Source organism: Lepidochelys olivacea (assembly GCF_965140295.1).
Source record: "Lepidochelys olivacea isolate rLepOli2 genome assembly, chromosome: 3".
NCBI classification, from domain to species: domain Eukaryota; kingdom Metazoa; phylum Chordata; order Testudines; family Cheloniidae; genus Lepidochelys; species Lepidochelys olivacea.
In genome coordinates, this window is record NC_140413.1 from 162,649,107 (window position 1) to 162,670,537 (window position 21,431).

Below are 21,431 nucleotides of genomic sequence, written 5' to 3' on the forward strand. Positions count from 1 at the left end.
ATATTACAAATATTTGGACTGAAAAGAAGAAAATAGAAATAGTATTTCTCAATTCACCTCATACAAGTACTGTAGTGCACTCTCTTTATCGTGAAAGTGCAACTTACAAATGTTGATTTTTTTTTTTTTTAACATAACTGCACTCAAAACCAACAATGTAAAACTTCAGCGCCTACTCAGTCCACTCAGTCCTACTTCTTGTTCAGCCAGTTGTTAAGACAAACAAGTTTGCTTACATTGACGGGAGATAATTCTGTCTGCTTCTTATTTACAATGTCACCTGAAAGTGAGAACAGGTGTTCACATGGCACTTTTGTAGCCAGTGTTGCAAGGTATTTACGTGCCAGATATGCTGAATATTTGTGTGCTGCTTCAGCCATTCCAGAGGACACGCGTCCATGCAGAAGACAATCATTTAAAACATTTAATGAAATTTGTGACTGAACTCCTTGGGGGAGAATTGTATGTCTCCTGCTCTGTGATTTTACCTGCATTCTACCATATATTTCATGTTATAGCAGTCTCGGATGCTGACTCAGCACGTTGTTCGATTTAAGAACACTTTCACTGCAGATCTGACAAAACACAAATGAGGTTCAAATGTGAGATTTCTAAAGATAGCTATGGCACTCGACCCAAGGTGTAAGAATCTGAAGTGCCTTCCATAATCTGAGAAGGACAAGGTGTGGAGCATGCTTTCAGAAGTCTTAAAAGAGCAACACTCTGATGTGGAAACTATAGAACTCGAACCACCATAAAAGAAAATCAACCTTCTGCTGGTGGCATCTAACTCAGATGATGAAAATGAACACGTCGGTCCACATTGCTTTAGATCATCATCAAGCATGGACGCATGTCCTCTGCAATGGTGGTCGAAGCATGAAGGGGCATACAAATGTTTAGAATATCTGGCATGTAAATACCTTGCAATGCCAGCTACAACAGTGCCATGCAAATGCCTGTTCTCACTTTCAGGTGACATTATAAATAAGAAGTGGGCAGGATTATCTCCCGTCAATGTAAACAAACTTGTTTGTCTTAGCGATTGGCTGAATAAGAAGTAGGACTGAGTGGACTTGTAGGCTCTAAAGTTTTACATTTTTTTATTTTTGAGTGCAGTTATGTAAAAAAATTGATATTTGTAAGTTGCACTTTCACGATAGAGATGGCACTACAGTACATGTATGAGGTGAACTGAGAAATACTATTTCTTTTGTTTATCTTTTTTTACAGTCTAAATATTTGTAATAAAAAAATTAATACAAAGTGAGCACTGTGCACTTTGTATTCTGTGTTGTAAATGAAATCAACATATTTGAAAATGTAGAAAGCATCCAAAAATATTTATAATAAATGCTATTCTCTTATTGTTTAACAGTGCAGTTAAAACTGCAATTAATTGCAATTTTTTAAATCGTTTAACGGCCCTAATTTTTACCCTTAGCTAACAGCTTTGCCACTCATGTTAAATTCACAGTTCAAAAACACAGGGACACACTACTTAGTCATCACCCCCTGCTGTTCAATTTATAGTCAGTGTGAGCTGCCATAATGTGTCCCATATTAAGGTAAGACACTGATCTTGGCAGTGTAAGGGGGTGGCAAGAATGGGTGATGCCAAGGGTAACTGGTGACAGCTGAACACACAGTGAGGTATAACCTGAGTGAATGAGATAGATGAACACAGAAAGCTGTGGGAACAATGAAGGAAAGCATCCATTTAAACTCAGAGTGGGAAAAACAAGTTCAACAGAAGATAAAAATGTACTGTGATATACACCTTTGAGGAAACCTTTACAATAAAAAGTGTATGGCTGTCACCTGAAGATTCAGTAATGGCTTTCTTTCCTTTTTGTGGAGAAAGGGTTGTTCATATTCTCTATTCAAATTACCATACTCCCATTATATAAAAGCTCAATAAATGGCCACGTTGCAGACCAAGCACTTACTTATAAGGGGCTTTTTTTCTTGTTGCCACACTAGTTAAGAGAGAGGACTGAAACCAGCCTCCCAATTGGTCTTTTCCTTCCAAGTATAAATCCGCCCTTTGATCTGCACCTTAAAACAAAAATATGTCGTCAACTGATTTTTAAAAAAAAAAAAATCTCAGATTCCTAAATACTTGTGGTAGGTTCATGGTAAAATGAAGTAATCGGAAGAAAAATATTAACGTGTTGTAGTAGACATATCTGTAAATGGTTATAGAACACTATGCTTTTGTTCTGTGAACCAAGAACTTGTTTATTTACTACTGTAAAAAAGTACACAATGAATTGTTGAAAACAATACAAGTTAACAGTCTAATATCCCCAATTACTCAAGCAGCTGACAGACAAAATAGGTGGTCATTAAATGCTGAGAATCGCTGAACTCTAAGAATTTGTCGGCAACAAACAAGCTTACTTTCCCACATAGGCCTCTAACAAAGTAATACTAAATTATGAAAATACAGGCTATTATAATATTGCCTATTTTGCACTCTGTGCATTTCATATTAGGAGCTCAAGGCACTTTACAAATATTAATTAATGATAAAACTGTAGGTTTCAATATAAACAACGAACAAACTGATTCATAGCTTGGTACGCAATTGTGCTGCCAACCGTACAAGTCATGGGAACCCAAAAGTCTGTGAAGTTACACGGGTACTCAAAAGGGAGGGAGGTAAGAATTGGTGGTTATCGCACAGTTGGAAATTTTTCCTGATTTTTAGCCAAAATCTTCTTTTAATCAGTTTCATTCAATAGCTCCTTTTATCCTCGCCCTTGAACCACCTGAGACTATTCCTCTCTTTCTCCCTGTTGTTTACAGCCTTTATCTATTTGTTTAGCTTAATGGAAGTTTCGATATTCAGATCCATCCTGTAATAAAAAATAGTTCAACATTACAAAGGTCAAGGATATTCAGCCACTGCTAACTAAGGTGTGTGGGTGGAGGTTATGTTTTTCTATCACATTATTTATTTCCTTCAAATAAATCAAAGATCTAGTTAGAAAGCACAATAAAAATATTCATCTTTGCAACAAGAGACTGCAAAATATGCATAAAGACAAAATAAGCACAATAATAATTGTAGTGAGTAAGCAGGCCAGAAAAAGGATGTTTTAACGCAAGAACAGCAATAACTTTGGCATCTATTACTGATTTACCGTACATAAGGTATTTTTCTCTGGCAAGTCAACTGCAAGAATTGAAATTTTCTAGCAATGTAGGGCAAGTAAAGAAAAGAAATTTTCTTTTAATAAGGGGACTCAAATCTAGATGACTGAAGAACCTAAACAAATGGTCTATAAATATCCAAATTAATCTATTAGTGTTGGTCTTTGTTGTCTGGTAGAAAGCAGATAGAATGGTATGTCTACAGGGACGCGGGCCCTGGTAAATATAGTTTACATTTTTTATGAGTTCTTGATTATTATGTGTCTGTAGAAATAGCAGTACTCTGAGCCTATATTTCAGATTAATTAAATAATTTATAATCTATTGTCTAAATCTATTGGGTAGTTCTCATCTCAATTGTAATGAAAAAAGCAAAGTAGTAGTGACTTTGTGTCAACTTTAATTAGAACAGCATGTAAATTTCTTAGCAATGTGCAAAATTATGTGAGGGTCCTGAAGAATTTTCAGTTGTTTTTGAAATTAATCAGTTATAGGGCACAGGTCATTAAGGAGTGTATTACAGTTTATGATCCATTTTGGTAGGGATTTCGAGATTCTATATCTTTGATCTTATAGACTTTAGCCTCTAGATTAAAATGCATTATACTTTAATGCCAACAACAATTAGCCAAGTTTTATTTTAAATCTTCTGGTCAGCACAAAAAGTTAAAAAGCATAGATAGGCATTCTGTAAAATAATCACATTCATTCAGTTAAACATTAACAAGGGAGATAGAGAAAGAATTATGGTGCTGAAAGTTAAATTCCTCTCTTGCACTGGGGGTTAGGGTTTGATCCAAAGCCTATGGAAGTCAATGAGAGCCTTTTCCATTGACTTCATCAGACCCTATTCCATGATACCACAAAAACTCATGTGCTTAAGTAGTGCCACCGAATTCAATAAGTTTAAATAAATTATTCGCTTCATCTGAAACACAGATGCAAAGAGTCATGCTATTTTCAGAGGCAAAAATTCTCAGCATTAAAAATGAGCAAGTAGGTTAGCTATCTTTGCAGATGTATCACTATACACCATTTTCTCTATTCACTTGGATTAAATGTGAATTTAATGTGATTTAATGTTTGTGCATGTGTCTTTGTGGAAACAGGACCTTACGATGTAAATGGTCTAAGTTTTGACACAAGAACATGTCCCTTCTACAGTTAAAATATTAAGAGATGCCAAGTCCTTTGTCAATGCTATGATCATCAGTAGAAAAATCGAAAAATGTTCTCACATTAGATTTATAAAAATGGACTGTTAATTCAATGACCGATGCAGATGCTTGATCAGGAGTACTAAAAAAGAGACCAGACAATCAGACGGCTAACAAACTGAATGAGATCTTGTAATACAACACAGCAGCAGAAAAAGGCAATGTAGTTCTCCAGTGCATTTGCAGGAGCATTACATCCCAAACCAAGAGGACAACAGTTCTGATCTGACATTGGTGGAATTGCATCCAAGGTATCACATAATTCGGGGCATATTTTTTTACAAGATGTAGATTTTTTTGGTTACTCTTCTCTGTTTTGAATTTATAGGAATTAAATGGTGAGGAAAGATTAAGTCAAACTAGATGTTTATATCTTAACTAAATGACCTCCTAAACATGCGTCTGAGAAACACACAATACTACCAGTTCAGCATCTGAAAGATGAAACTCCCAAATTGGAAATTAATTATTCAACGCAACTCAAAGGGATATGACTAGGGAATAACATGGATGAAGTTGGGGAAAAAATTATGCTATGAGATTGTGGGGTGGGGGAAAAACCAAACAAAAATACCCAGTGAAGTCTACTCAAGCCAAATAAAGCTAGATTGGGCAAAACACTCACCTAGTTGTACCTTATAGTCCCACAACAACAGTGGGGATGGACAAAATGATAATACATCTTTTCCTACTCTAATGTCTACGATGTAACTGGAACCAAGTCTGTTACTTCTAATGTGGTAGTTTAGAAATTTAAACACTCAGGAAAACACATGCTTAACGCACGACAGAAAGGTACTCGGATACTATGGTGATGAGCATGATATACACAGCATAGAACAAACTGTACCAAAGCAAAGCCATTTCCATTACAATTCGTGCATGAATTAACCTGAATAGAATGCACAAGCCACCCTCTTCCTTGTTCCCACCCAAGTGGTTGTAGTAAATATGCGGAGGGGACTTAAACAAAACCCCGCAGACGGAGAAAAAATAGCTTTAAGCCATTTCCTAATAAACAACAAATAAATGAACTACAAGTATTTTTATTTCAATTTATTTATAGCACCTGCCCAAAAGCCACCATTTAATGCCAAGCTGTATATTATTTGTAACAACAATATTTATTATTTATCCAGTAAAGAGTTTGGTAGCGGGTTTTATGGGAAACTGCCTCTCTCCCCTGAAATACATGTTACAGCTGTCAGCTGAGATGTTTCAGTTAACAGCCTCCTTAAATAGAAATGAGGCAACTGGTAAGTTGCTCTCCATCAAGGGATCCTCTGATTTGGAATCTGCTGCTCTTAACCTGTCTGCTACAGGTGTTAATCTTCCCTCCCCCACCCGCCCCCAAATGCACACTGCAGAGGGTCAGCTACCGTATATAAATATGGTGAGCAGTTTAGTACTTATTTCTGTTGTGGAGGGTTTTTATTTTTAGTGACTGTAAAGCAGAGGGTCAGAACAGCCTCTTGAGGGTGAAAGAATGAATTCTTTGATTGCTGTAAATGAAATATCACCTTCCCATCCCTCAATTCCAGAACAGGTACGTGTAGAAACTCTGTTTTAATTTGTTCGTTGGGAAGGAGTGGTGCCTTTGACTAATCTCGGGTTGGCAGACAGAGCAAATAGCACTTATTGGTTTTAAGTGGCACAATTTATAAACTCTGCATGGGTCTGATGCAAACGGCCAAGACTGGAAGTGGGGGGGAGCCATCCCTGAAAAGCTAGTTTCCCTGTACAGTTTGCTAGGGACTCCAGTCACTGAACAATTCTTTAAATACATTTAAAAACCTAAGGCTGCAAGACCTATTTTTTTCAAAACTCGACGAATCTCACTTCATCAAAGAACCATCACACACATCCCATACATGTTGAATTTAAAATCTCAATGTGCGCATACCAGGTAGAACAACATTATTTGCTCAGAAACAGCTAATCCAATCATATTAGAAGTGCAGTGAAAAGTCTTGTGTAAATAGGAACCCCAAACCTATCCACCATCACTGCCAAAACTAGCTGTTTAACTGGGATTCTTTGTTGCTCAGAAATTCTGATTGTTCGGTAATCAGTTGTATCATTTTTTGTTACGTGTTTGCAGAAGCATCAGTGGTTCATTTCCATTAACTGAGCTAACAGCAACAGAATGAAACGTTTGGGTCATTATCACATATTAAACCCTGCAGCGATCTTGAATTTTACCTGCATTTATTGTCCTTTGTTAGGACCTTAGCCATGTATATCTTTTAGTAATCACAAGACAATACAAACTGCAAGAACCTTTGTGAGAATTGTTGCGGTCGCTGAACTTTTGCAGGAAAAATAAACGGTACTTTTACATATATATGGCACACTATCTTTTGTAAGCCAGTATGCCATCATGAATTTGGCTACAGGAGGCTCTGCTTGCTGTGATATTTCTAAAAAACAAAAAGGTTGCTCAAGAAATATCTTGGAAAAAAGAAATCTCTGTGCATTACCTTTCACAGTAAAATTGCTTTGTGTAGAAACATGGGAAGTTAGTGACTGTTTCTGAAAGGGAAACCACATAAATGTAAATATTTACATTGCATTTTATAATATTCAAGATAAAGTTGTTTAATTTCTCCACTGCTGAAAGCCTTGTCCATAAAGACAGATGTTCCTTGCAATACATTAAACCATCCTTTACACAAAGCCACTGATTCAATATTCTCTTTTTTTTTTGCAAAACGTTTAGCTGCCGCAGAAGTCTGTAGCCTCAAATGATAACACATACAACAAAAAAGTAGTGTATTTTTAAATTTTTAAACTTGTTTTTCTTCCCTTATGTACAGAACAATTATAACTAATGTGCATGGTTTTTTGGTTTTTTTTTTGGGTCTTCAATGACTTACTCATAAGTTTAAATTTATGGACATGCTTAAGTACCTTGCTGATTTGGCCCATGAGATTAACTGTTTTAAAAGGCAGATTTAAAAGTTTCTTCTTGCTTCAAGAGGACTTTTACATGACCTATTCTTGACCAGCCGTGCTATTGTTTTTTGTTTTCATAGAGAGGTGGTATGCTACTGCATAACCAAGGCTGCAACTGAGTTCCCATTATTATAAGCTTTATGTTAGCCACACACTAAAATCCACAAAAAAATGTTAGCCTCAAAGTTGGCTGGTTAGGGGCAAAGGTAGAGTTTTTCTACCAAATAAAGTCAACTGGGCAGAGATCCTGAATTACAACACCCTAAATTAGAGGGGTTCAGAATTCAAAATATATTTCATTTTAATTTGAGCTACTTTCTAGCCAAGAAAAAAAAATCAAAAACCACCTCCCCCTCTCCACATGGGGAGCAAGTAGAGAAATGGAGGTTGCTCACCTGTAACTGGAAATTTTTTGAGCTATGTGGTCCTTATCTGTATTCCACATGTGGGTAAACATGTGCACCATGTGCCTGAAATGGGAGATTTTAGCAAGTAGTGTCCCTTGGTCCACAAACCATGCTATTTTTCCTCCTCGTGCTCCAGAACCAAGGGTACAAAAGGTGGTGCAGAGGTACACCTCTTCAGTTCCTCTTCTTACCGTGAATCAAATAAGATCTGAAGCAGTGGGGAAGGAGAGTGGAATATAGACAGGGACCCACACATCTCACAGAACTTCCACTTACAGCTGAGTAACCTTCATTTGCCTTCAAGTGCTGGTTCCTGTATGTATTCTCCACATATGGGTGATGGGTAAGCAGTATTCAAACAGGAAGGAGTTGTGAAGATGCAGTTGGTATGAATGTCTGTGATACAGATGTCCCCAAAGCTGCATTTGCAGAAGAGACCTGGACTAGGGCATAATGCTTCGTGATGGTGTGGATGGCTACCTGACAAAGTCCAGTATAGGTACTTTTCAAAGAGATGGTGTTGAGTTTGCCTGTGTTCTCGCAGAGTGGGTCCTCACCCTATCTGGGGGAGGAATACATGCCAAGTGATAACAGAGAATGATGCATCCAGAGATCCCCTTAGAGACTCTCTGGGCAGATAACGCTTGTTCACACAATCGCTCTGTTATAGCGAGAAACAGTCTCAGTTATTTCTTAATGGGATTCGTTCTTTGCAGATAAAAGGCCTGGGCCTGTCTGATGTCAAAGAAGTGCAATCTCTTTTGTTTGCTGGAAGCATAATGTTTTGGGAAGAATACATGTAAGTGAATAGGTTCGTTCAAGTAAAACTCTGAAATTACCTTGGGGGTGAATTCTGGGTAGACATAAAGGGAAACTTTTTCCTCTGTGAAATACATAGGCGCTGACTCTGTGGGCTGGAGCACTCACGGGAAAAATTAGTGGGTGCTCTGCACCCACCGGCAGCCAAGCTCCCATCCAAATACCAGGGCATGAGATGAAGGCGGCCTGGGTTGGGACGTCTGATCCTGCCATTCTCCTAAGTTAACAGATTTGGAGAGAGATGGATACTGATGGGATGACATTCACAGGAAATCCAAAAACCAAAACGGTCTTGGCCACTTGGATGCAATGAGGATGACCCTAGCCCTGTCGTGGCATATTTTCTGCAGAGGTAGCAGGGGGATCGGCAGGACTGAATGAGTAGAAGGAATGCATTGTGAGCTAGACAGAGTGCTCTTTGTTCTAGTAAGTTTGTATGTTTCCTGGCCCGCCGAGGAGTCAAAATACTCTGTGCACTGTGACGGTCTACGTGGGTTCCTCATTATATGAGGGATGTATACATGATAATGGTCGCATCAGGTGTGGGTGTAAGGAAAGGCACTCTCCCATGCACTTGTTCTGGGTTCATCCCACAAACAAGAGAAGCTGTTACCCTGGCAGAAACTGTTAGCCTTGTATTCCTGTTGTGTCTGTCTGGTGAATAAATAGACCAGAGCCAGGCCTGCAAGCAACAGAGGTGGAGCCTGGAAAATGGTTTTATGTAAGTAAATGAGGCCACGTGGCCCAGCAAGGAAAGACAGACCTTGACTGTGGCCCAAGGTCTGAAGATAACTTGTCTTATCAAGTTGTTCATGGCTTGGAATCTTTCAGTAAGGAGGTAGGCCTTTGCTGCGGTAGTGCCTAGGGCCGCTCCTATAAAGTTTATGGTCTTTGTGGGAGTCCAAGTGGACTTTTCTTTGTTGATGCAGATTCCCAAGGAAGACAGCAGACACAATAGGAACAGGGTTGTTGCCTGGACCGCCTTGCTGGATCTGCCCATCAGGAGCCAGTTGTCCAGATATGAAGAGATGATGTATTTGTTTCATCTCATCCAGGCCGTCACTACTGAGATGACCTCCGTGAGGACCCTAGGCACTGTAGCTAGTCCAAATTGGAGCATTCTGCATTGGTCGTGCTCTTGTCCTACCCAGGAATCTGAGGTACCTTCTGTGGGTGAATGTGCACGTGAAAGTACGCATAGAACCACAGGACTGCAAAGGACCCTTAGAGGACTTCTCGTCCAGTCCCCTGCACTCAAGGCAAGACTAAGTATTATCTAGAACATCCCTGACAGGTGTTTGTCTAACCTGCTCTTAAAAACCTCCAAAGATGGAGATTCCACAACCTCCCTTGGCAATTTATTCCAGTGCTTAACTACCCTGACAGTTAGGAATTTTTTCTGAATGTCCAATCTCAACTGCCCTTGCTGCAATTTAAGCCCACTGCTTCTTGTCCTATCCTCAGAGGTTAAAGAGAACAATTTTTCTTTCATGTAGAGAGATGTAAACCATGTGCCCTCCTCCAAAGAAAGCATTATTGATGCCAATCTGACCATGAGAAATTTTGATTTTCAAACAAAGAGAACTGAAATTTACTCAATTTATTGAACTCATTTCAATGACAGTGCACACAACCAAAGATTAACTGATGAATTTTTAAAAAGGTTATTAAGATTTTTAAATAGGAGTGCTAGAACACATCAGTTTTAACAGGATTGTCAGAAAATCGCTGGAGATCTAGGCTTTATTTAAAAAAAAAAAAAAAAAAGTTAGTTTACCAACCACACTGTATGTGGAAAGATAGCTCAAACCAGAAACTGCTTCCTCTAGAGGGAGTAAAGGGTGTAAGTAGAAAAAGGAGAATTTTTTCACCAAAACTGTAGTTGATTTACACACAGCTGTATGATTAAGTGACATTAAGAAGTGATGTTCACTACAACTAGAAAGTCCTTCTGAACACTTATGGTCAACTCTAGCTTGAGAACGGAAAGCAGAAAATTAACATTAATTTACTGGATTTACCTATTCAACAGAAAAATTCCTCCCTGCTCTGCCAAATCCTCTGCTAGCTCCTCCCCCATCCCACTCCCATCCCTACCCCCGACCTTTCGAGATATTCAAGGCAGAGCTTGTCTTCTGGTTTTGGAAGTTCCCAGCCCATTTTGGACACTACCCAAACTTCAGATTAAGATCATGAAATTATAGCACCTGTGTGAAGAGACCAAATGATAGTGAGGTGACAGCACACCACATTTAGTCTCAGCAACATGAATGCATGGAACAGACTAAATCAACAGTCTGTGGGGTACATTTCTATACTGCACCCAGAAGAGAGCAAACGTAGGGCTAGCTCCTCTATGATGCTGAGTTAAGATAGTTCAGCTACCTTTACAGAGAGCTTCCTGACTTTTGAATTGTGGTACTTTTACTGACTGCTATGTCCCTGGAAGTTATACACCCTTACGTTACCAATATGTACTCAACCTTACAGTTTTTTGTCTGGGACAGCAGAAAAAGATGGCACACAGTGTCCACCCTATTGGGGTAATGTTCCAATATATGCATGGTCACTATAGCCTTCCCATTTCTTTTGATAAATTATGGTATGGTCCAGCTAATGCTACTATGAGGACTATTAATGCAAGAAAATAAAAACAGCAAAACAAAGCATCCTGTAGATAATTTTATAGAATATACTGCAGTAACAATTGTGCCTTTAATTTATGGTCATTATTCAAGTATGTCTTTAGGGGGTTAGGAATGTAAATAGCTCTGGTACAGTCACTTTTTACAAATCAACTAGTTTAAAAATATGAACTTTAATGTATACAATTGTCCTTTAGAAAATATACTGTTTGCTGAGGATACCATTGCCTTACTGCATTGCTAGGAAATAAAATCTCTAATGCCAACATGTTTTACAATTCAACAAGATTGCTATCACACAGTTGGATACTCCTGGTTTAAAGTTCAACAAACCTGATGTACTGCACCAGCTTCTTACCCAGAAATGGCACCTAACTTTGAAGCCTCCTCTGGATATATCAAGTACTTCTAAAATTTGAAAAATATCGCCCCTTTGTTTTCTTGAGGTTGCTTACATGTACAACTCAATTGTAACTTTATTGTATTATATTCCATGCATGGAATCTCAGGCACTAAACATTGCAGCTTTTGTAATGTGAAAAAGTAACTTTATTAAAAAACTACTCAACAGTAAGTGTCTGCACTAGGACACGCAGTACGAAGTCACAGCACAGGAAATTGCACTTGCTACACAAAATGATCAGAAGTGACAACTTCTGCATTGATGTGTATTATTATAAGTGTGTAATTATGATTAACATTTTCAGTGGTAACTCTAGTCTTAGTTCTATATAACTCTGAAAGACAAACTCAGTACACATCAGCACAAACTTTAAAATGCGCTAATTCAAAATAAATTGAGGTCTGCACATTAGCAGTGAACTGCTTTCATAACAGGAAATTTTAAATCTGTGCATCTTTAGTTTTTATTTTAAAAATTTGTATGGTACTTCACATGCCAGAATGATCAAGGATAACTCACTGAAAAACATGAACTTTCACGATATTGAAAATGAGTTTGCAAACATCAAATCCTGTTCTTAAAAAGCTTTACAATCAACTCATCCCAAATTTGCCACTGACTTACACCAACTCAACTCCAGTGACTTCAGCAGTGTTGTGCACGACAGCAGTGCATCTGGCCCAGCAAGCATTTCAAAAGAATATTCAACATATACCAACTCCGTACCTTCCAAAACATGAGCCCAGGAAGTTCCACTATCAAACCAGATATCCAGGACATCCTGTCCCTGTACATAATCCAGTACATCATGGCTACCGACCTAATAAAGTAACAGTTAAATAGCGTTAATAAGAGTAAATAGAAAATCCTGTACCTTTAACTGGAAGAAGGTGAGTGTCCCCAAAGTAGAAATAACCACAGCAGAATTTGGTTTTGGTCCACCAGTTTTGCAGAAGATGTCAGGAAGCATGCACACTTTGCAAGTAGTTATTTACAAAATTAGATATGATAGTTACTTTTCAGAAGACTAATGATCCTAACTCCCCCCCCCAAAAGTCAGAAGCCAACATGAACTGCATACTGGACACATACTTTATATGTGCACAGTGGCTGAAGAATTCAGCCATGAAAGCAATACAAACAGTAGCAAGTACTAAATACAAACATCAGAAAAACTAGACCTATCCAACAGAAACATTTTGAGCCCAACTGTGCATTAACTGTGCCCTCAGTTACCTGCTGAGAGTGCCCAGTAGAAATGCATCCTAAATTTCTGGCACCAATCTGACGTACAACACTGAGATATAGCACAGTACAATACACAACCTGGATGTGTTCTCATTTGACATAAAAAAATCTTAAGGATCACAGAAATATCTGAGGGTTTAATATTGCTGCCCATCACTGTAGCCCTCAAGTGCCTTCAATATGAAATTAATAGCATTAGCTATATTGCACTTTCGGTGTTATGAGAGATCTAGGTTGTCCCCCTCTCCCTCCCCGCCACACACCAATTTCCACCCCCTACATTTACAATCAGACAGTTACCTTTGCTGCAACCTTTCTTGGGAGAAGCTGCTCAACAGGAAGAGTCCACCATGCATCACTTCCTTGCTGCTCCACTATTTTAATAATATTCTCTATGATTTCGCTGTGTAAGAAGGAAACAAATTAGCACAGTTCAATCAAGGAGCTACTTTACATTCCTTAAAGTACCTGAGACCCAAAGTAATGATGTGTATTGAGATACAAACCAAACCAACTAAAGCAGCAGTTTTCAAGCCTGGGCCATGAACCACCAGTAACTGCAGGGCCTTTTCAAGTGATACACATGATGCAGTATTTTGAGAAATGTGCAGTGAAGGATTGGTGGGCTGGGAAGCGAGGTGGGTCCATGAGTGAGGTTCTCTTTCTTATGAGGTCGCCTGAAGGATGTATGTGATAGAGAACCACTGCACGAAAAATGTGTTGTATTCTACCTTTATAGATTCTTGAAGAATTATGAACTGCAGACTCACTGAGATTGTGGTTAGTGCATCAGATCAGGACTATTTGAGCTCTTCCCTCCCCCACTCCTTCCCACTATGCTATTGCATTAATCTTGATTTTTTTCCCTACTGAATTAGCTGATCTCACTTTGAATAATAATTCGTTTACAAAGAGGAATGTTCTAAAAAGGAAAAATCTTTTACACTCATATTGTTTTAAATAATCCAACATCTTTTGCTCACAGGCTAGGAATTAAAAAGACCCCATCCTTCCCCCACACAATCCTGTTTTGTATCTAATTTCTAAAACAACACTAACATGTACAATTTATTTTAATAAACCACAAAGTCATTTCAGCCTATGGAATGATTTCACACATACAGCAGCAATGTCATGCTTCTGCTGGCATTTTAATAAAGATTTTCTTCTTCTATTTTTTGCCTACCAAATCAAGTTTAACGCTTTCTGTGAAATTCTACTGAAGTTAATGGGAGTTTTGTAGTTGACATCAGTGGAGCCAGATTTTCAAGCTTCACATTTTTCCTGCAACAAGTCAGGTAATCTCTAGCAGCCTGAGCACACAACTAAATGGGAGCCTGGAACTCCCAAGTTCTACTGCCAATTTCCCCACTGACTTTTTGTGGCCCTGGGAGAGTCACTTTACCTCTTTGTTTCATTTTCTTAATTTTCTACACACTTTGGCCTTGTCCACGCTAGGTTTTTTTCCTAAAACTGTCCACAGTTAGCAACTGTGAGTACTTGTGTGTAGCCAAGACACTGGCAAATGCCAGCACTTCAACTTGTGTGTTGTTGTAATGCTGGGTCAGAAAGGGTTAAGCAACTAGCAGGCTAAATGACCCAAATTAAACCTTTAAAGACATATTAGAAAAAGCGTATAAATGGTAATTAGGGCCATCCCTTAAAAATAGCTAACAAAGCCATATTAGATAGACTAGAGCTTTGAAATGTAAACCTGTATTGTTAGAGAACTGGAAGAAGACAGTGATTGTATTGGTCTGTTTACACCTATATCTTGTTAGAGGTTAACAATGTAACCCAACAGTTCCTGTCCGTCACAAATTCTATTGATTCAGAGATCAAAAGGGGATGTTAACATTAAGTTGGGCGTAATTATATCATCTATAGTTCTTATTGAAGTTTGTAGTAAACGGTCTATGAACTCCTTAGTTACCTTCGCTGATGAACGCACCTAATTACCTGTGTATACACAGGAAATAGGAAGTTTTACTTCAAGGCCACTATTCTTCACACAAGGAACACCTGCTGTCAAGAGGCTCCCAATAGCCTGCCAGAAATCTACAAAAGAACTCTAGGGCCCCAATCCTGTATCTCAGATCTGCTTAAGCTTGGTCACAGGAAGCTTGAGTCACAAGACTGAGGTCTCCAGCTCCAGTCTGGATTACACTAATAATTGTCATGGAAGAATCTGAACAAACTCTCTACACGGACTGCCTATTTTGGACTATACCTGATCAACAGATTCTGAAATGAACTTTTTGCAACTCACCCTCTGTACTATGAAACTGACTTAAGAACTTTATTAATATCTGTATGTATACTGATCTTTTAACCAATACTCACTCTCTTTTCTTTTTTAATAAATCTTAGTTTAGTTAATAAGAATTGGCTGTAAGCGTTTATTTGGGTAAAATCTGAAATATTCATTGTCCTGGTGGATAATGTGTCTGATCCTTTATGATTGGTAGAACTTTATATATGATGAACAAGACTTTCAGTAATCCTCATCATCTTTGACTTGGCTGTCTGGGTGGCAGCCCAAGGCTGGGTTGCTTTAAGGAAACTGTGGTTTTGGCTTCGGGGTAACCAGTAAGGTATTATAAAAGCTGTTTTGTTGCTGGCTTGGTGAATCTAATTATTAGAATAACCACCAGTTTTGCGGATTGTCTGCACCATTCTTTGCAGCTTGCCCTGATTGTGCAATCTCAGTGTGGCCCCTCCAGGCAACAACAGTCACAGTTGTGAAGACCTCTGAGCCCAGTTTAACACACCAGCAGCTGCCTGGCGCCCTTTCTAAGTTAGTGGAGCTGGTCAAGTTACAACAGTAAGAAATTTTAGGAAACTAATCCATGTGAAAATGCATCCCAAGAAGGGTACATTGTGAAGATATTTTGTAAGACGACTTAAGATAAAATGCTCTAAATACTTGCCAATTATTACCACCACCCATAACACTGGAGGAAATGGCATTTCTTGCACTGACTTGAAGTTCAGTGAGAAGCAATGTGAGGAACCCTGCTATATACCCAGAGGGCAATGCACCACAGATCAATCAATCAATACAGCACAGTGCCTGCATGGACACAAGACCATTCCAAACATCAGAAGTTTTGGTCTAGAACAGAAGTAGACAACTAGTCAATATTGGACTGGATTCTTCTACGTTAGGAAAGGTAGGTCTCCTCTATGCATTCCCTCCTCTCCTCCCCCCCCCCCCCGCACACACACAAATTCCTGTTCTCCAAAAAACCAAACAAGACCACGTCAAGCTTATTCAGACAATGTCTGAAGAACACTGGTGCTTGGAACTACTTCAACTATGACAAGGAGTCTGTGTGTCCCTCCGTCCAATTCTAGGGCTAATGACACAGCAGATAGTTTTCAGAGTAGCGGCCGTGTTATTCTGTATCTGCAAAAAGAAAAGGAGTACTTGTGGCACCTTAGAGACTAACAAATTTATTTGAGCATAAGCTTTCGTGAGCTACAGCTCACTTCATTGGATGCATGCAGTGGAAAATACAGTGGGGCAATTTTATACACACAGAGAACATGAAACAATGAGTGTTACCATATACACTGTAACAAGAGTGATCAGGTAAGGTGAGCTATTACCAGCAGGAGAGGGGGAGGGGGAAAAAACAAAACACTTTTTGTAGTGATGATCAAGGTGGGCCATTTCCAGCAGTTGACAAGAACGTGTGAGGAACAGTGTGTGTGTGGGGGGGTGGGTAGAGGTGGGGGGTGGGAAATAAACATGGGGAAATAGTTTTACTTTGTGTAATGACACATCCACTCCCAGTCTTTATTCAAGACTAAGTTTATTGCGTCCAGTTTGCAAATTAATTCCAATTCAGCAGTCTCTCGTTGGAGTCTGTATATAGAAAAAGCACCCAAAACCAGGACTGCCCCTACAAAATTGGGACATCTGGTCACCCTACAGTACATCTTGCAGCCACCTCAACACATTATAGCTCAGCTGAACAAAAGACAGTATAAGCCACAGTAAAAAGGAAATATTCTTGGAAGGGCTTAGTGTGTTTCCCCTCCAGTTAGAGAACCTGTGGTTACATGGGTCCTCTCGCTAGTACTTTTGTGGCAGTATCTCTCATTAGGCCTCTCTCCTTAGGGAAGCTTAGCAACACACTTTGAATGCTAGATTTACTTAAATAGGTCTAAGGAATACAGAAAATCTCTAAGACTGTTAGTCTCTTATGCGGAAAAGACTAAAGCTCAGGCAATCACATCCCAATACCTTTTTAAGTGAGTCAGACTCTATTAAAGACTGTTATAAACAGTTCCTGTTCCAGAAGGGCTTAAAGCACACACTGTTAGAGTGAAGACTGCTTTTACAGCCTGCCTTCGAAGCATTTGCATAATAGAAAACTGTAGAGCTGCCACTTGGACCTTGATTCATACTTCCCAAAACATTCCTCAAATCTGGCAACTAAATCAGACGCACAATTTGGCAGCGGAGCATTACAATTACTTAAGTAGGCCTCCTTGTCCCACTGACCAGAGGCAGGAATGCTGCTCCCAAGAGTGAGAATGTGAAGAAGTCACTTAAAAAAAGAAATGAAGGTTACTCACTTGTAACCAGAGTTCTTCAGAATGACTTCTGCCCTTCCTGCTCATCTTTCCCTCTTCCTCAGAGTTACAAATTTGAACCCAAAGAGGCAGTGGAAAGAACTAAGGTGCTTGGTGTGCCATGTCTCCTCTCATAGCTGAGGAGATGGGACAGTGTGGGTGTGGCAACCAGAAGGTTCCATGAATCCAAGCTACACCACCAGTGCCTCTCAAGAGCATGAATGTGCAGAGGCCCTCATGAAGATCTTTGATTACAGGCGAGTCATCTTCATTTACTTAAAAAAGGATATTTCAAGAGCTCTGCTCTGATGAAATCTAAATTTCTGCTGATTATGGGCCCAAGCCCTGTACACGAAGTCATTGGCAAAACTGCTATTGCTTTTTAAACAGGAGTTGTATCTTCGTAGCAATGGCTTACGACACTCAAGAATTTGACATGTTATGGTCTCTCTGTATGTAAAACATGGCAAATCAAAAATTCAAACCAAAACTGAACTACTAGCATTCAAGGTGGCCTCCCTCAGATTTCTGGGATGTGCATAAATCCGAAGAAAATAACTCAGTTTTGACCTTGCTAATGTCCCTACAGTATACTTATAACAAGGTAAACTCCAGTTCATGTCAAGTGGAATTGTTCTTGAAGTAAATCACAGAATAGAAATACTAATCAGTCTTGACTAATGGCTCTGGCATCAAGTTGGAAAAGTTTCACAGGCTTTGATTAAGGGGTCCTTAGCTGGTATGGATAAATAATAACCCCAAAGAAGCCAGCCAAATTGTTTCTAGTCTAGAGAATTGATACAGCGTTAGCTAATGGGCCAAACTCATCCCTTATGCAACTCCAACATGGCTAACAGCACTTCAACAGACTAGCATCACGGATAAAATTAGTCCATACATTTTTAAAACATCCATTACAACGTTTAAGTGATCATACTTTTGCAACATTTAGCACACAAATGTAACAACCTTTCCTCAATAAAGAGCAGACTGACGTAGAGTCTTAAGATGTTCTCGCAGTGGAGTTGAAGGTGATTTCTATTATTTGCAATTGGCCTATTTCTGGAACGCATCCTGCATCTCCTGCAAAAGGTTAGCAGCCTCAAACACTTATTCATAGATTCTAAAGCCAGAAGGGACCATTGTGATCTCCTGTATAACAGGCCATAGGACTTCCCCCAAATAATTCCTAAGAGCACAGCTCTTAGAAAAACACCCATTCTTGATTTAGAAGTTGTCAGTGATGGCGAATCTACCACGACACTTGGTGAATTATTCCAATGGTTAATTGCTCTATTAAAAATGTACACCAGTCTGAATTTGTCTAGCTTCAACTTCCAGCTATTGAATTGTTATGCCTTTCTCTGCTACACAGAAGAGCCTATTAGTAAATATTTGTTCCCTATGTAGATACTTATGGACTGTAATCAAGTCACCCTTGACCTTCTCTTTGTTAAGCTAAACAGATTGAGCTCCTTGCATATATCACTACAAGGCATTTGATCTAATCATTTAATCATTCTCATGGCTCTTCTCTGTATCCTCTCCAATTTATCAACATGCTTCTTGAATTCTGAGCACCAGAACTGAACACGGTATTCTAGCAGTGGTCACACCAGTGCCAGATACAGAGGTAAAATAACCTCTCTACTCCTAGTGGAGATTCTCCTGTTTATGCATCCCAGGATCCCATTAGCTCTTTTGGTCACAGCATCACACTTGGAGATTGTGTTCAGCTGATTATCCACCACAACTCCCAAGTCTTTTTCAGAGTCACTGCTTCCCAAGGCAGAGTTCACCATTCTGTAAGTATAGTTTACATTTTTTGTTCCCAGATGTATACATTTACATTTAGCTGTAATAAAACATATATTGTTTGTTTGGGCCCAGTTTGACAGATTTCTAGCAGAAGCTAGTTCCAGAGCTAGGGACCTATCACAAACACTGCTCTTGGTGATATAGCTTTTGAGCATGTTTACTGAATGCAGAGACTGCAACAGAGCATACACAGTCTCTGAGGTCTTAGATACACAACTCATTCATCTTAGATACACAACTAGCCATGGTGATCCTATTTAGGCCTAACCATAGAAGCCACCTGGATAAGAATTAAGATGTCTGCCTTCTGCATATAAGAAATATGTTACACCCGTACTCAGTATTCTGCACTGGCAACAAATCCAGTCCCCAAGTGAAATTCAAGATGGTTGTCACCATCTATAATATTCTACAAAATCACCAACACTGTTACTTGAATGCCCATAAGCAGAGATGAGCCAGGTAACTCCACAATTTCAAGCTACCTGGAAAAATTCTGTAGGAAGATTGTAAGGACCTTCAATTAAGGGTTCCCTGCCACCTAGCATCATTTTCATGTTCCAGATTCAATCCGATCCAACATGAAGGTCGCAATCTCTGTCATATACTGGGTGAGTAGGGATATTTCTCTGTCCAAGCTTGAAGAAAAGAAGGTGATGTAGAGATAAGTGTCATCAACATATTGACACTGCAGCTAATCTATCCTACAGACTTCATGTGAACACTGAACAAGAGAGCTTGACAACATAGCAGAATGAGCCCTCCAAAGAAGAGTCATTGCACGTGAAAACCCTCCGGCCATTGCTCTAGAAAGAGTGAACATAACCTCGGATCTCTGCTTACTCCTATCAGTCCCTACAGTCAAATCAGCTGCCTCATGAGCAGTGCTGGAAGATTTTCTATAGAACTAGAAATACTGACAGGGAAGTCTGACTGCTGTTCATTGCTCCAAGATCATCCACTAAGATCAATGCTATTTCTGTGCCATGTCCACATTGTATGCCTTGTATAGACTGATGGATTATAATAGTAATTTGTGGAGGGAAAAAACCTGAGTAGTCCATCAAATGAGAGCCACTAAGTAGGTCAAAACTCTACTTTGTCAACAAGCATTGGGTTTTGCAACCCCCAGGAGGGACAAGTTCTATGAAAAATGGCAGATGAATAATAGATCTGTTTAACCCAATCAATAGGAATTAAATAACTGTTACAAAATACTAATGATGCCTTCTTCTAACTAAAAAAATATTAATTCCTAACTTAAGCTTTTCAAAAAAAGGTTTAGAACAGAAAGACTTCTAGTCTGCATCTGATTTTTAAAGCATATAGGAAGTAGTGACTGTACAGAAGAATGACAGAGAATGCTGTATTACACTTGCAGTAAGCTCCCTCCTGCCTACCTCTTTTCCGAATGAACAGTGTTTGCTCCAGAATACTTTGCCAGACAGACAGCCTCAACAGAATTAGTGGCAAAAATATTCTCCCAAATTTCTACTTGGTAGCCATAAGTAAAAAGGTAAGAAAATGAGAGGAAAACTCAGACACATATATGGAATGGCAAATTGTGTTATCTGTAATAAAGAATTTTGTTTACTTGTTGTTCCCTGTAGACCTCCAGAAGAAAATGCAACCGTGCAATCAATCTTCCTTGTGTGTGTGTGTGTGAATGGCGTTAGAAAATGAACCTACCACAAAGGTTTCGCCAACCCCACTTCGTAATGGTTTTCTCTACTGTCTCCATGAATACGTCTACCGAGACATCATGGGTTGGACTATGCCTTTATCAAGCTTAATGTTATACAAAATAAAGCCCCATATGGTTAATTTACGAACATCAGTAGGAGTTTATTTTAGAGTGCAAATTCCCCTGAAGCTGATGTGAATTAACAGATAACTTTCTCTTCTACAATATAATAGCATCAGATAATTTGTCAGATACTCCTGGTTACATTATGCAATTAATTATATGAAATAAAAGTAGTCAAATATTGACAGGTTTACTAATCATTAACCAGTATTCTCAGGTTTTTATGGTAGTCTGAAATCAACTAATTGTAAAGATTCAGCAATTTGAAATTATTTACATCTAATTCAATCTCTGTAACAAAAACTCTGGGAGAATTTAAATATCATACAATAAAGTATTTTTAAAAAGCGGTTGCATATAATATCTAAG

The 21,431-nt window shown here is 38.9% G+C and overlaps 1 protein-coding gene across 1 annotated transcript in view; it reads right to left on the reverse strand.

Moving 5' to 3' along the window:
• Positions 1-21,431, reverse strand: part of IARS2 (isoleucyl-tRNA synthetase 2, mitochondrial) — a 51,500-nt gene that overhangs the window by 9,612 nt on the left and 20,457 nt on the right. Inside the window, exons 13-15 of the mRNA XM_084623523.1 lie at positions 13,154-13,256; positions 12,332-12,425; positions 1,950-2,058 (exon numbers count right to left, since the gene is read on the reverse strand). Coding sequence (XP_084479649.1) covers positions 1,950-2,058; positions 12,332-12,425; positions 13,154-13,256 — 306 coding nt within the window. The remainder of the gene's footprint in view (positions 1-1,949; positions 2,059-12,331; positions 12,426-13,153; positions 13,257-21,431) is intronic.